This window comes from Ciona robusta, chromosome 7 (assembly GCF_009617815.1).
Source record: "Ciona robusta chromosome 7, ASM961781v2".
Taxonomy (NCBI): domain Eukaryota; kingdom Metazoa; phylum Chordata; class Ascidiacea; order Phlebobranchia; family Cionidae; genus Ciona; species Ciona robusta.
In genome coordinates, this window is record NC_143241.1 from 4,148,658 (window position 1) to 4,162,153 (window position 13,496).

At 33.2% G+C, this 13,496-nt stretch overlaps 2 protein-coding genes across 2 annotated transcripts; both read right to left on the minus strand.

Annotated features, from left to right (window-relative positions):
• Window positions 1–10: 10 nt before the first annotated feature.
• LOC149733946 (uncharacterized) lies at window positions 11–9,519 on the minus strand. Its single transcript, XM_089880765.1, has 22 exons — window positions 9,229–9,519; window positions 9,088–9,170; window positions 8,878–9,031; window positions 8,718–8,800; window positions 8,498–8,651; window positions 7,627–7,709; window positions 7,363–7,516; window positions 7,005–7,301; window positions 6,610–6,692; window positions 6,400–6,553; window positions 4,387–4,469; window positions 4,167–4,320; window positions 3,268–3,350; window positions 3,006–3,159; window positions 2,862–2,944; window positions 2,644–2,797; window positions 1,350–1,432; window positions 1,140–1,293; window positions 980–1,062; window positions 627–914; window positions 366–519; window positions 11–304 (listed from the first exon to the last, which is right to left on the minus strand). Exons 1-20 carry the CDS (start codon window positions 9,399–9,401, stop codon window positions 751–753), a joined length of 2,613 nt encoding a protein of 870 aa, XP_089736891.1. The 5' UTR covers window positions 9,402–9,519; the 3' UTR covers window positions 11–304; window positions 366–519; window positions 627–750.
• A 489-nt stretch (window positions 9,520–10,008) lies between these two features.
• LOC149733947 (uncharacterized) lies at window positions 10,009–13,035 on the minus strand. The gene is made up of 15 exons (XM_089881257.1): window positions 12,837–13,035; window positions 12,627–12,780; window positions 12,467–12,549; window positions 12,244–12,397; window positions 12,107–12,189; window positions 11,843–11,996; window positions 11,699–11,781; window positions 11,481–11,634; window positions 11,343–11,425; window positions 11,134–11,287; window positions 10,969–11,051; window positions 10,750–10,903; window positions 10,612–10,694; window positions 10,430–10,504; window positions 10,009–10,145 (listed from the first exon to the last, which is right to left on the minus strand). Exons 1-15 carry the CDS (start codon window positions 12,901–12,903, stop codon window positions 10,009–10,011), a joined length of 1,701 nt encoding a protein of 566 aa, XP_089737383.1. The 5' UTR covers window positions 12,904–13,035.
• Window positions 13,036–13,496: the final 461 nt, after the last annotated feature.

The following is a 13,496-nucleotide window of genomic DNA, read 5'->3' on the forward strand; positions in this document are numbered from 1 at the left end:
TCACGTCAAATTTGAGTTTTTCATGATTCACAATCAGGAATTGTGAGGTTGTTGGGAAATCTATAACCTTTGTGCTCACAACCCACATCGTCCCAGATTGCGATGAGACAATCAATGGAGTGAGGTCCATGATACGAATAACAATTTTCAAGATAAACTAAAATAAAATGCAGCGATGTAACAACAAGTCAATAAACAAAACAAATCCAAGAAATACAAACCAACTCCATAACATTCCAATCCTTTATCTTTGTTACCACCATCAGCCTGCATTCGAATTGTCTCGAAAGTAACAAAAATCTCACTGTGATTAAAGCATTATTTATAGAAGCTGTAGGAAATATAAACAAGCAATGTTTACATACTCCACATTAAGCAAATCCAGGGCCTCTGTTTCATTTTTTACCAATTTAACTGGAGCTTTTGTTCCTTCAGCTAAACAACCTTTTGATTTCCAAATAGTGGTAAAGCATTCCACACTGTGTGGTCCTTCATACGAGTCACAATATTCAGGAAATACTAAAAAAATAAACCCAATTTTTTTATAGACATAAATGTTAAAAATCCTACAACACTAATTGAAACAAAATTGTATTTACCAAAAATATAACAGACATTGCACCTACCTAAGCCGTAACAATTCAATTGATGATCTTATTTCCATCATCAGCTGCTGATTTTACACCTTCCATGTTATTTTATTGCTCTGTGTAGGAACATATTTTAATAAATGTTCAAGAATATTTCAAACTAAACATACGTCAAATTTGAGTTTTTCATTGATTCACAATCTGGAATTGTGAGGTTGTTGGGAAATCTATAACCTTTGTGCTCACAACCCACATCGTCCCAGATTGCGATGAGACAATCAATGGAGTGAGGTCCATGATATGAATTACAATTTTCAGGATAAACTAAAATAAAACACAAGGACTTTAAAATATGACCAAACAAAAACACAAAATAAACAAATACAAACCAATTCCATAACATTCCAAGCCCCTATCCTTGTTACCACCATCAGCTTCCAGTTGAACTAATTCTAAATTTTCCAAAACCTCTCTGTGGTTGAAACAAACAAAAATGATTACACATATGAACGATAATACAATGTTTTAAATTGTTTAATAAATACTTACTTTACATTGAGAAAATCCAACATTTCTTTTTCAGCATGGTCTAATTTAACTGGAGCTTTTGTTCCTTCACTTAAACAACCTTTTGATATCCAAATAGTTGTAAGGCATTCAACGCTGTGTGGCCCATAGTATGTATCACAATTTTCAGGGAATACTGGAACAATTAAAATAATATTTAGACCAAACATAAAGTTGTTTGCTAAAACTTACCTAAGCCATAACAATTCAATTGATGATCATCACTTCCATCATCTGCTGAAGATTTCACACCTTCCATGTTTTTTCTTGCACCTCTATAAATAAATCTTGTATTATAAATATAATATTCCCTTTAGATCAAAGATCGGCAACCTACACCCCGCAGGCCGGGTCTGGCCCACAAGCTCATTCTGACTGGCCCGCGCCTGTTTCGTAAACCTCCTTAAACCCAGTCCGTTATGAACAATATATTGCTTATAAGCTCCAGTGGGGAGTCGCTTTTGTTTTTATTGTGTTTTTCCCAAGTCTAGTCTGATCACCATTGCACAGGCATGTTATCAGTTTGATGGTTTATTCTTAACTTTGTATCCTGCCCATTGTTACGTCAACTCCCTCAGGAGAAAATATTATTTTCGCACAATTGGGTTTGTCTTTATATGCCTTCCGATAATATGGTATCAGTGTAACTAAAACTGCCGAGAAGTGAGTAAGCTATATCTGTACCGCAAAATATTAGTTACAGTGGAAGCTAAACAAAGAAAAATAAATATTGAACGCACAGAACTTAATGATTTATAGACACACATTTCTTTACGCTGCAATATGGTAAACCAGTATGTTTAATCTGGGCAGATATTGTGACTGTCAACAAATAATTTTATTTAAAACGGCACTACTAAACAAAGCACCAGAAACACACAGTAGGAGCAGCTTAGAATTAACAAACTGGACAAACTTAAACGGGACCTGGAACGACAAAGCTCAATTTTAAGAAGTCAGGAGAAAAGACAGAATAGAACACATTGCAAGGTATGCAGTCAGCTTTTTAATCACCAAGCACATAAACCCTTTACGAGGGAAAATTTATTTTTGAATGTTCATTAACGGTTGTTAAGATTGTATGTCCAGAGAAATGGAGCATAATCTGAAATATCGGTCTCTCTACCAGGACAGTTAACACGAAGCATCGAAAAAATGTCTGCCGACGTAAAACAAATGCTTCGCAGCTGTGCCAAAAATTTTCAAAACTTTGCACTTGATGAAAGCACCGATGCAAAAGAAACTTCCCAGCTTGCCATATTTGTGAGGGGCATTAATTCTAACTTCGATATCTTAAAGGAGTTTGCGCAGTTGGTGCCACTACCAACCATTACCGTTTTAACTCATTTATATTCTTATTCTGGTTTTGTTATTGATTCTCAGTTTTGTAAATGAATCGTTATTAAAATAGGCGAATTTTCTAAATCTGCGATTTGGCTCCTGTAATAAAAAAGGTTGCCAACCGTGCTTTAAATACTCAACTTACGTCAAATTTAAAGATTTCAAAGCATCAGCATCTTCAATTGTGAGGTTGCCAGGATATCTATAACCTTCGACCTTGCAATCCACTTCTTCCCAGATTGTTACAAGACATTCAATAGAATGAGGTCCGTGATATGAATTGCAATTCTCAGGATAAACTAAAGTAAAATGCAGTATGGTGAGAATTTTTTAATAAACAACACAAATCCAAGAAATACAAACCAACTCCATAACATTCCAATCCTTTATCTTTGTTACCACCATCAGCCTGCATTCGAATTGTTTCAAAAGTAATAAAAATCTCACTGTGATTAAAATATTACTTATAAAAGCTGTAACGAATATAAACAAGCAATGTTTACATACTCCACATTAAGCAAATCCAGGGCTTCTGTTTCATTTTTTACCAATTTAACTGGAGCTTTTGTCCCTTCAGTTAAACAACCTTTTAATTTCCAAATAGTGGTAAAGCATTCCACACTGTGTGGTCCTTCATACGAGTCACAATGTTCAGGAAATACTAAAAGGAAACAGGAAGTGTTTTTTTGTACATAAACATTACAAATCGCACAAGAGTAATTGGGTAAAAATTTGTAACTAATTAAACAGCAACAGACATTTCACTCACCTAAGCCATAACAATTCAATTGATGATCATCATTTCCATCATCAGCTGCTGATTTTACACCTTCCATGTTATCTCTTATTGCTCTGTGTATGAACATATTTTATTAAATGTTCAAGATTATTCCAAAATTAAACTCACGTCAAATTTGAGTTTTTCATGGATTCACAATCAGGAATTGTGAGGTTGTTGGGAAATCTATAACCTTTGTGCTCACAACCCACATCGTCCCAGATTGCGATGAGACAATCAATGGAGTGGGTCCGTGATATGAATCACAATTCTCAAGATAAACTGAAATAAAATGCAGCGATGTAACAACAAGTCAATAAAAAACACAAATTCAAGAACTACAAACCAACTCCATAACATTCTAATCCTTTATCTTTGTTACCACCATCAGCATGCATTCGAATTGTTTCAAAGGTAATAAAAATCTCACTGTGATTAAAACATTACTTATAGAAGCTGTAAGAAATATAAACAAGCAATGTTTACATACTCAACATTAAGCAAATCCAGGGCCTCTGTTTCATTTTTTACCAATTTAACTGGAGCTTTTGTTCCTTCAGTTAAACAACCTTTTGATTTCCAAATAGTGGTAAAGCATTCCACACTGTGTGGTCCTTCATACGAGTCACAATGTTCAGGAAATACTAAAAATGCAAACCAAAATTGTTTATTAACATAAATGTTACAAATCGCACAGAAGTAATTTAAACAATATTTGTATTTACTAAAACAGCAAAAGACATTTCACTCACCTAAGCCATAACAATTCAATTGATGATCATCATTTCCATCATCAGCTGCTGATTTCACACCTTCTATGTTTTTTATTATTGCTCTGTGTAGGAACATATTTTATTAAATGTTCAAGAATATTTTAAAATTAAACATACGTCAAATTTGAGTTTTTCATGGATTCACAATCAGGAATTGTAAGGTTGTTGGGAAATCTATAACCTTTGTGCTCACAACCCACATCGTCCCAGATTGCGATGAGACAATCAATGGAGTGAGGTCCGTGATATGAATCACAATTCTCAGGATAAACTGAAATAAAATGTAATGATTTGAAAAAATTGAACTAAATAAAACATAAATTAAACAAACACAAACCAATTCCATAACATTCCAAGCCCCTATCTTTGTCACCACCATCAGCTTCTATTTGAACTAATTCCAAATTGTCCAAAACCTCTCTGTGGTGGAAACAAAGAACAATTATTGAGCATGTAAGTAGTCATCTAGATCCCTTTTTGTCAAACAGTTGTTCTTGTTGTTGTTGCCTTTTTAGGCTACTTTTTTCTGCACTGATCTTAATTCTAAAATCTAGCATTTATTCTTTAATCTCTTGATTGAAATCCAATCATAAATAAATTTATAAATTTTGGAATAAATTTTTTTAAATTAAAACGTGCATAATTAGTCTTTTTTGTGGTCAATGCCTTGAAATCGGGACATCTTCTACAGGCCAACACCAGTTTCGCTTGCAATTTTGAGAACTGGTATTGCACTGTTTATGTTTTCATTTGTTTTGGTTAGAAAATCGACCACACTCTACACCACAGTCTGGATGTTACATTGTCACGGTTAGTTGGTACTTGCTTTCACACAAACAAATTCAGGTAATGCTAACAGGGGGGAGTTCTGCCATAACCAGTTAACATTATGAAATAAGGTATACTACTCAACATTGTAGAGATAGAATACTTAACTGCAGATTATTCAATGACCATTAATCACAGTGTTTATAACAGTAAGCATTAATTTCCTGCAAGTTCCTAAATAAAGTCCATTTAATAGAATGATATACTGATGTTTACATATTTTCACTTGTAGCAGCACTAATTTTGGTTACCTACATAGGTTAATGGTGTTATTAAGTTATTAACATAGTTTACATGAAGACTGACATGCACCAATATTTATTATTAATTTGTACATTGTAAGTCATATTGTGTTCTGTATATAATCTATTATGCAGAGCAAATTCATAGAAGAGTAAAGAGATGGCTTTCTATGCATAGCAACAAGGAATCAAACATGGGTTAGTTATTTCTACAGTCAACTAAATCAGCATAGTACCCCATCATGTTTATGTACAACTATTCATAGGTATCCAGTTAGGCGTTCCAGGGTGCCTTGTCACCATGACTATGAAAACAAGTTTGAGGTAACAGGTTTTGACACCCAAATTTTACAGGTCACTACAACTTCTAACATTCTAATAAGTGTCTACAAAACAATCAGCTGCAAAGTATACTCTATTCATACTATTCAATGAGGTTTATTTATGTTTTAAGCTGTGATTGTAAATGAGTTTTAATCACGTCACCGCAGAGTTTATTAAAATGTGAATCCTAAGGCAATCTTAAATCACTGTTTTGTGCGTTAGTAGAGTTGTTGGGTATTACCATTCAATAATGAGGTTGTATCTGTTAAATTATTTAATACATTGTTATCATACAATAACAACATGTTTTACTCTTTGTATATAGAAATGAGTTTCATAGTGAAATATTGAATGTAAATAATGTTTTGCATCTTTAAGCTGAGCCAGGTCACCTGGATAAACATAATGTTGCCTTGTAAGCCCAGTTTCGAAATTTAAGAGAAATATTGTCACCTTAGTACTGCTGAATTGACATCTATGCCAACTTTTATAAATGTAGACGAAAGAGATATAATGCATAGAACTGTATTTCACATACTTCTCCTTTAATTTTTATAGTATTTAAAACACTAATGAATGTGTGCAGTTAGGTAATAAATGTATAATATGTTAATATACATAAACATTTTATGTATCCTTTATCAAACTTGTTTTTTTTTCATTCAAATCCATTGTGTTGCACTGGTTTGGTTTTAAAAATGATTCAAAATTGCCCCAGTAGATTTATTTGACACATATTAGCAGTGGCGTTGATTATAGACAAATGTAGGGGTTGCGACATTAAAACGTGTTAGCTAGAAGTCGGTTTGGAAAACACGAAAAAGTATGCGTTGTAGTAAAACGGTTAATAATACTACACTAACTAGTTTTGGATGAGCTCACTCATTAGATCTTTCATCTCTAGTTACATATTATAATGATAATATAATGTTTAAAATTGTTTAATAAATACTTACTTTACATTGAGAAAATCCAGCACTTCTTTTTCAGCATGATCTAACTTAACTGGAGCTTTTGTTCCTTCACTTAAACAACCTTTTGATATCCAAATAGTGGTAAGGCATTCAACACTGTGTGGCCCATAGTATGTATCACAATTTTCAGGAAATACTAAAATAATTAAAAAAGTAATTAAACAAAACACAAAGTTGTTTGCTAAAACTTACTTAAGCCATAACAATTCAATTGATGATCATCACTTCCATCATCTGCCGAAAATTTCACACCTTCCATGTTTTCTCTTGCACCTCTATAAATAAACCTTGCATTTTGAAAATTGTAGCGATTGTTGGTGCTATGGTTCAACATATAACACGCTATAATGTGTGTTCCGCGCGCCAACTACAGGGAAGATAAGGCGCCATATTATTATTGTGTTTGTTGCGTGTGTGTGCACTCCTGTGTGACACATGCTTGTCACGTACTCACCACACTTCCTTCTCTCTTTTTGGGTGCGATAAGTTTTTGAAGTCGAAGTTGGAATATGTTTTGATCGCGAACAACGTTATAACAAAAATACAATACGCAACCATATAAAAAAAATTTACAAAACTTAACCTACGTCAAGTTCAAAGACTTCAATGCATCAGCATCTTCAACTGTGAGGTTACCAGGATATCTATAACCTTCGACCTTGCAATCCACTTCTTCCCAGATTGTTACAAGACATTCAATGTTATGAGGTCCGTGATATGAATTGCAATTCTCCGGATAAACTAAAAAAAATGCAGTATTGTGAGAATTCTTCAATAAACAACACAAAGAGAAATACAAACCAACTCCATAACATTCCAATCCTTTATCTTTGTTACCACCATCAGCCTGCATTCGAATTGTCTCGAAAGTAATAAAAATCTCACTGTGATTAAAACATTACTTATAGAAGCTGTAAGAAATATAAACAAGCAATGTTTACATACTCCACATTAAGCAAATCCAGGGCTTCTGTTTCATTTTTTACTAATTTAACTGGAGCTTTAGTTCCTTCAGTTAAACAACCTTTTGATTTCCAAATAGTGGTAAAACATTCCACACTGTGTGGTCCTTCATACGAGTCACAATGTTCAGGAAATACTAGGAAAAGCAAACACACAATGATTTTTATACATAAATGTTACAAATCGCAAAGGAGAAATTTAAACAAAACTTGTATTTACTAAAACAGCAACAGAAATTCTAGTCACCTAGGCCATAACAATTCAATTGATGATCATCATTTCCATCATCAGCTGCTGATTTCACACCTTCCATGTTATCTCTTATTGCTCTGTGTAGGAACATATTTTATTTAATGTTCAAGATTATTATAAAATTAAACTCACGTCAAATTTGAGTTTTTCATGGATTCACAATCAGGAATTGTGAGGTTGTTGGGAAATCTATACCTTTGTGCTCACAACCCACATCGTCCCAGATTGCGATGAGACAATCCATGGAGTGAGGTCCATGATACGATTCACAATTCTCAAGATAAACTGAAATAAAATGCAGCGATGTAACAACAAGTCAACAAACAAAACAAATCCAAGAAATACAAACCAACTCCATAACATTCCAATCCTTTATCTTTGTTACCACCATCAGCCTGCATTCGAATTGTTTCAAAAGTAATAAAAACTTCACTGCGATTAAAACATTACTTATAGAAGCTGTAAGAAATATAAACAAGCAATGTTTACATACTCCACATTAAGCAAATCCAGGGCTTCTGTTTCATTTTTTACCAATTTAACTGGAGCTTTTGTTCCTTCAGTTAAACAACCTTTTGATTTCCAAATAGTGGTAAGGCATTCCACAATGTGTGGTCCTTCATATGAGTCACAATTGTCAGGAAATACTAAAAAATAAACAAAAATTGGTGTTTAGTAATTTAAACAACCTTTTATTTAATAAAATGGCAACATACATTTTACTCACCTAAGCCATAACAATTCAATTGATGATCATCATTTCCATCATCAGCTGCTGATTTTACACCTTCTATGTTTTCTATTATTGCTCTGTGTATGAACATACTTTATTAAATGTTCAGGATTATTACAAAATTAAACTCACGTCAAATTTGAGTTTTTCATTGATTCACAATCAGGAATTGTGAGGTTGTTGGGAAATCTATAACCTTTGTGCTCACAACCCACATCGTCCCAGATTGCGATGAGACAATCAATGGAGTGAGGTCCGTGATATGATTCACAATTCTCAGGATAAACTGAAAGAAACCACAATAATAAGGAATATTAATCTAAAAAAAAACAGAAAATAAACAAACACAAACCAATTCCATAACATTCCAAGCCCCTATCTTTATCACCACCATCAGCTTCCATTTGAACTAATTGGATATTGTACAAAACTTCACTGTGGTTGAAACAAACAAAAATTATTACACATATGAATGATAATACAATGACTTAAATTCTACCATAAATACTTACTTTACATTGAGAAAATCCAACATTTCTTTTTCAGCATGATCTAATTTAACTGGAGCTTTTGTTCCTTCACTTAAACAACCTTTTGATATCCAAATAGTTGTAAGGCATTCAACACTGTGTGGCCCATAGTATGTATCACAATTTTCAGGAAATACTGGAACAATTAAAATTATACTCAGACAAAACACAAGGTTGTTTGCTAAAACTTACCTAAGCCATAACAATTCAATTGATGATCATCACTTCCCTCATCTGCTGAAGACTTTACACCTTCCATGTTTTCTCTTGCCGCTCTATAAAAAATATTGCATAAATTTTAAATACAAAATTGTCTTTATTTACTCAACTCACGTCAAATTCAAAGATGTCAATGCATCAACATCTTCAACTGTGAGATTGCCAGGATATCTATAACCTTCGACCTTGCAATCCACTTCTTCCCAGATTGTTACAAGACATTCAATAGAGTGAGGTCCGTGATAGGAATTGCAATTCTCAGGATAAACTAAAATAAAATGAAGCATTGTGAGAATTCTTCAATAAACAACACAAATTGAAGAAATACAAACCAACTCCATAACATTCCAATCCTTTATCTTTGTTACCACCATCAGCCTGCATTCGAATTGTTTCAAAAGTAACAAAAATCCCACTGTGATTAAACATTACTTATAGAAGGTGTAAGAAATATAAACAAGCAATGTTTACATACTCCACATTAAGCAAATCCAGGGCTTCTGTTTCATTTTTTACTAATTTAACTGGGGCTTTTGTTCCTTCAGTTAAACAACCTTTTGATTTCCAAATAGTGGTAAGGCATTCCACACTGTGTGGTCCTTCATACGAGTCACAATGTTCAGGAAATACTAGGAAAAGCAAACAGGAATTGTTTTTTTGTACATAAACATTACAAATCGCACAAGAGTAATTGAGTCAAAATTTGTAACTAATTAAACAGCAACAGACATTTCACTCACCTAAGCCATAACAATTCAATTGATGGTCATCATTTCCATCATCAGCTGCTGATTTCACACCTTCCATGTTATCTCTTATTGCTCTGTGTATGTACATACTTTATTAAATGTTCAAGAATATTACAAAGTTAAACTCACGTCAAATTTGAGTTTTTCATTGATTCACAATCAGGTTTTGTGAGGTTGTTGGGAAATCTATACCTTTGTGCTCACAACCCACATCGTCCCAGATTGCGATGAGACAATCCATGGAGTGGGGTCCGTGATATGAATCACAATTCTCAAGATAAACTGAAATAAAATGCAGCGATGTAACAACAAGTCAATAAACAAAAAACCAAGAAATACAAACCAACTCCATAACATTCCAATCCTTTATCTTTGTTACCACCATCAGCCTGCATTCGAATTGTTTCAAAAGTAATAAAAACCTCACTGTGATTAAAACATTACTTATAAAAGCTGTAAGAAATATAAACAGGCAATGTTTACATACTCCACATTAAGCAAATCCAAGGCCTCTGTTTCATTTTTTACCAATTTAACTGGAGCTTTTGTTCCTTCAGTTAAACAACCTTTTGATTTCCAAATAGTGGTAAGGCATTCCACACTGTGTGGTCCTTCATATGAGTCACAATTGTCAGGAAATACTAAAAAATAAACACAAATTGATTTTATACATAAATGTTACAAATCGCACAGAAGTAATTTAAACAATATTTGTATTTACTAAAACTGCAACAGACATTTCACTCACCTAAGCCATAACAATTCAATTGATGATCATCATTTCCATCATCAGCTGCTGATTTCACACCTTCCATGTTTTCTATTATTGCTCTGTGTATGAACATATTTAATTTAATGTTCAAAATTATTCCAAAATTAAACATACGTCAAATTTGAATTTTTCATTGATTCACAATCAGGTTTTGTGAGGTTGTTGGGAAATCTATACCCTTTGTGCTCACAACCCACTTCGTCCCAGATTGCAATGAGACAATCCATGGAGTGAGGTCCATGATACGATTCACAATTCTCAGGATAAACTTAAATAAAACACAATGATTTAGAAGATAGTACTAATTTAAACACAAAGTGGAAAAAAACAAACCAATTCCATAACATTCTAATCCTTTATCTTTATCACCACCATCGGCTTCCATTTGAACCAATTCCAAATTATCCAAAACCTCACTGTGGAAAAAACAAAAAATGATTACAGATATGAACGTTAATACAATGCTATAATTTTCCCTTTATAAACACTTACATTTACTTTACATTGAGCAAATCTAAAGCTTCTTTTTCAGCATGATCTAGTTTAACTGGAGCTTTTGTTCCTTCACTTAAACAACCTTTTGATATCCAGATAGTGGTTAGGCATTCTATACTATATGGTCCATAGTATGTATCACAATTTTCAGGAAATACTAAAACAATTAAAAAATGTTTAGGCAAAACACAAAGTTGTTTGCTAAAACTTACTTAAGCCATAACAATTCAATTGATGATCATCACTTCCATCATCTGCTGAAAATTTTACACTTTCCATGTTTTCCCTTACAGCTCTATTGGAAAATACTGTATTTTGATTATAAAATTCACCTCAAATACTCAACTTACGTCAAATTAAAAGATGTCAATGTATCAACATCTGCGACTGTGAGGTTGCCAGGATACCTATAACCTTCAACCTTGCAATCCACTTCTTCCCAGATTGTTACAAGACATTCAATAGAATGAAGTCCATGATAGGAATTACAATTCTCAGGATAAACTAAAATAAAATGCAGTATTGTGAGAATCCTTTAATAAACAACACAAATTTAAGAAATACAAACCAACTCCATAACATTCCAATCCTTTATCTTTGTTACCACCATCAGCCTGCATTCGAATTGTTTCAAAAGTAATAAAAACTTCACTGCGATTAAAACATTACTTATAGAAGCTGTACGAAATATAAACAAGCAATGTTTACATACTCCACATTAAGCAAATCCAAGGCTTCTGTTTCATTTTTTACCAATTTAACTGGAGCTTTTGTTCCTTCAGCCAAACAACCTTTTGATTTCCAGATAGTGGTAAGGCATTCCACACTGTGTGGTCCGTTATACGAATCACAATTGTCAGGAAATACTTAAGAGGAAGAAACACAAAATGTTATTTTATGAAAATGTTACAAATCCCGCAGAAGTAATTTGATCAAAATTTGTTCCTAGTATAACAACAACAGACATTTTACTCACCAATTCCATAACAATTCAATTGATGATCATCATTTCCATCATCGGCTGCTGATTTCACACCTTCCATGTTCTCTCTTATTGCACTGTATATGAACATATTTTAATAAATGTTCAGGATTATTTTAAATTAAACATACGTCAAATTTGAGTTTTTCATTGATTCACATTCAGGTTTTGTGAGGTTGTTGGGAAATCTATAACCTTTGTGCTCACAACCCACATCGTCCCAGATTGCGATGAGACAATCCATGGAGTGAGGTCCGTGATATGATTCACAATTCTCAGGATAAACTGTAAGAAAACACATGGATAAAAAATATGAATCTAAAAAAAAAACATAAAATAAACAAAAACACAAACCAATTCCATAACATTCCAAGCCCCTATCTTTGTCACCACTATCAGCTTCTATTTGAACTAATTCGAAATTGTCCAAAACCTCACTGTGGTGAAACCAAACAAAAATTATTACACATATGAATGATAATACAATGTTTCAAATTGTTCCATAAATACTTACTTTACATTGAGAAAATCCAACATTTCTTTTTCAGCATGATCCAATTTAACTGGAGCTTTTGTTCCTTCACTTAAACAACCTTTTGATATCCAAATAGTGGTAAGGCATTCAACACTGTGTGGCCCATAATATGTGTCACAATTTTCAGGAAATACTGGAACAATTAAAATTATATTTAGACCAAACACAAAGTTGTTTGCTAAAACTTACTTAAGCCATAACAATTTAACTGATGATCATCACTTCCATCATCTGCTGCTGATTTCACACCTTCCATGTTTTCCCTTACAGCTCTAAATAAATCTTGTATTTTGAATATTAAGTTTTCCTTAAATATTCAACTTACGTCAAATTTAAAGATTTCAATGTATCAGCATCTTCAACTGTGAGGTTGCCAGGATATCTATAACCTTCGAAATGGCAACCAACTTCTTCCCAGATTGTTACAAGGCATTCAACATAATGAGGTCCATGATAGGAATTGCAATTCTCAGGATAAACTGAAATAAAATGCATTATTGTAAAAGCAAGTCAATAAACAAAACAAATCCAAGAAATACAAACCAACTCCATAACATTCCAATCCTTTATCTTTGTTACCACCATCAGCCTGCATTCGAATTGTTTCAAAAGTAATAAAAACTTCACTGCAATTAAAACAATACTTATAAAAGCTGTAACAAATACAAACAAGCAATGTTTACATACTCAACATTGAGCAAATCCAGGGCCTCTGTTTCATTTTTTACCAATTTAACTGGAGATTTTGTTCCATCAGTTAAACAACCGTTTGATTCCCAAATAGTGGTAAGGCATTCCACACTGTGTGGTCCGCCATAGGAGTCACAATTGTCAGGAAATACTAAAAAA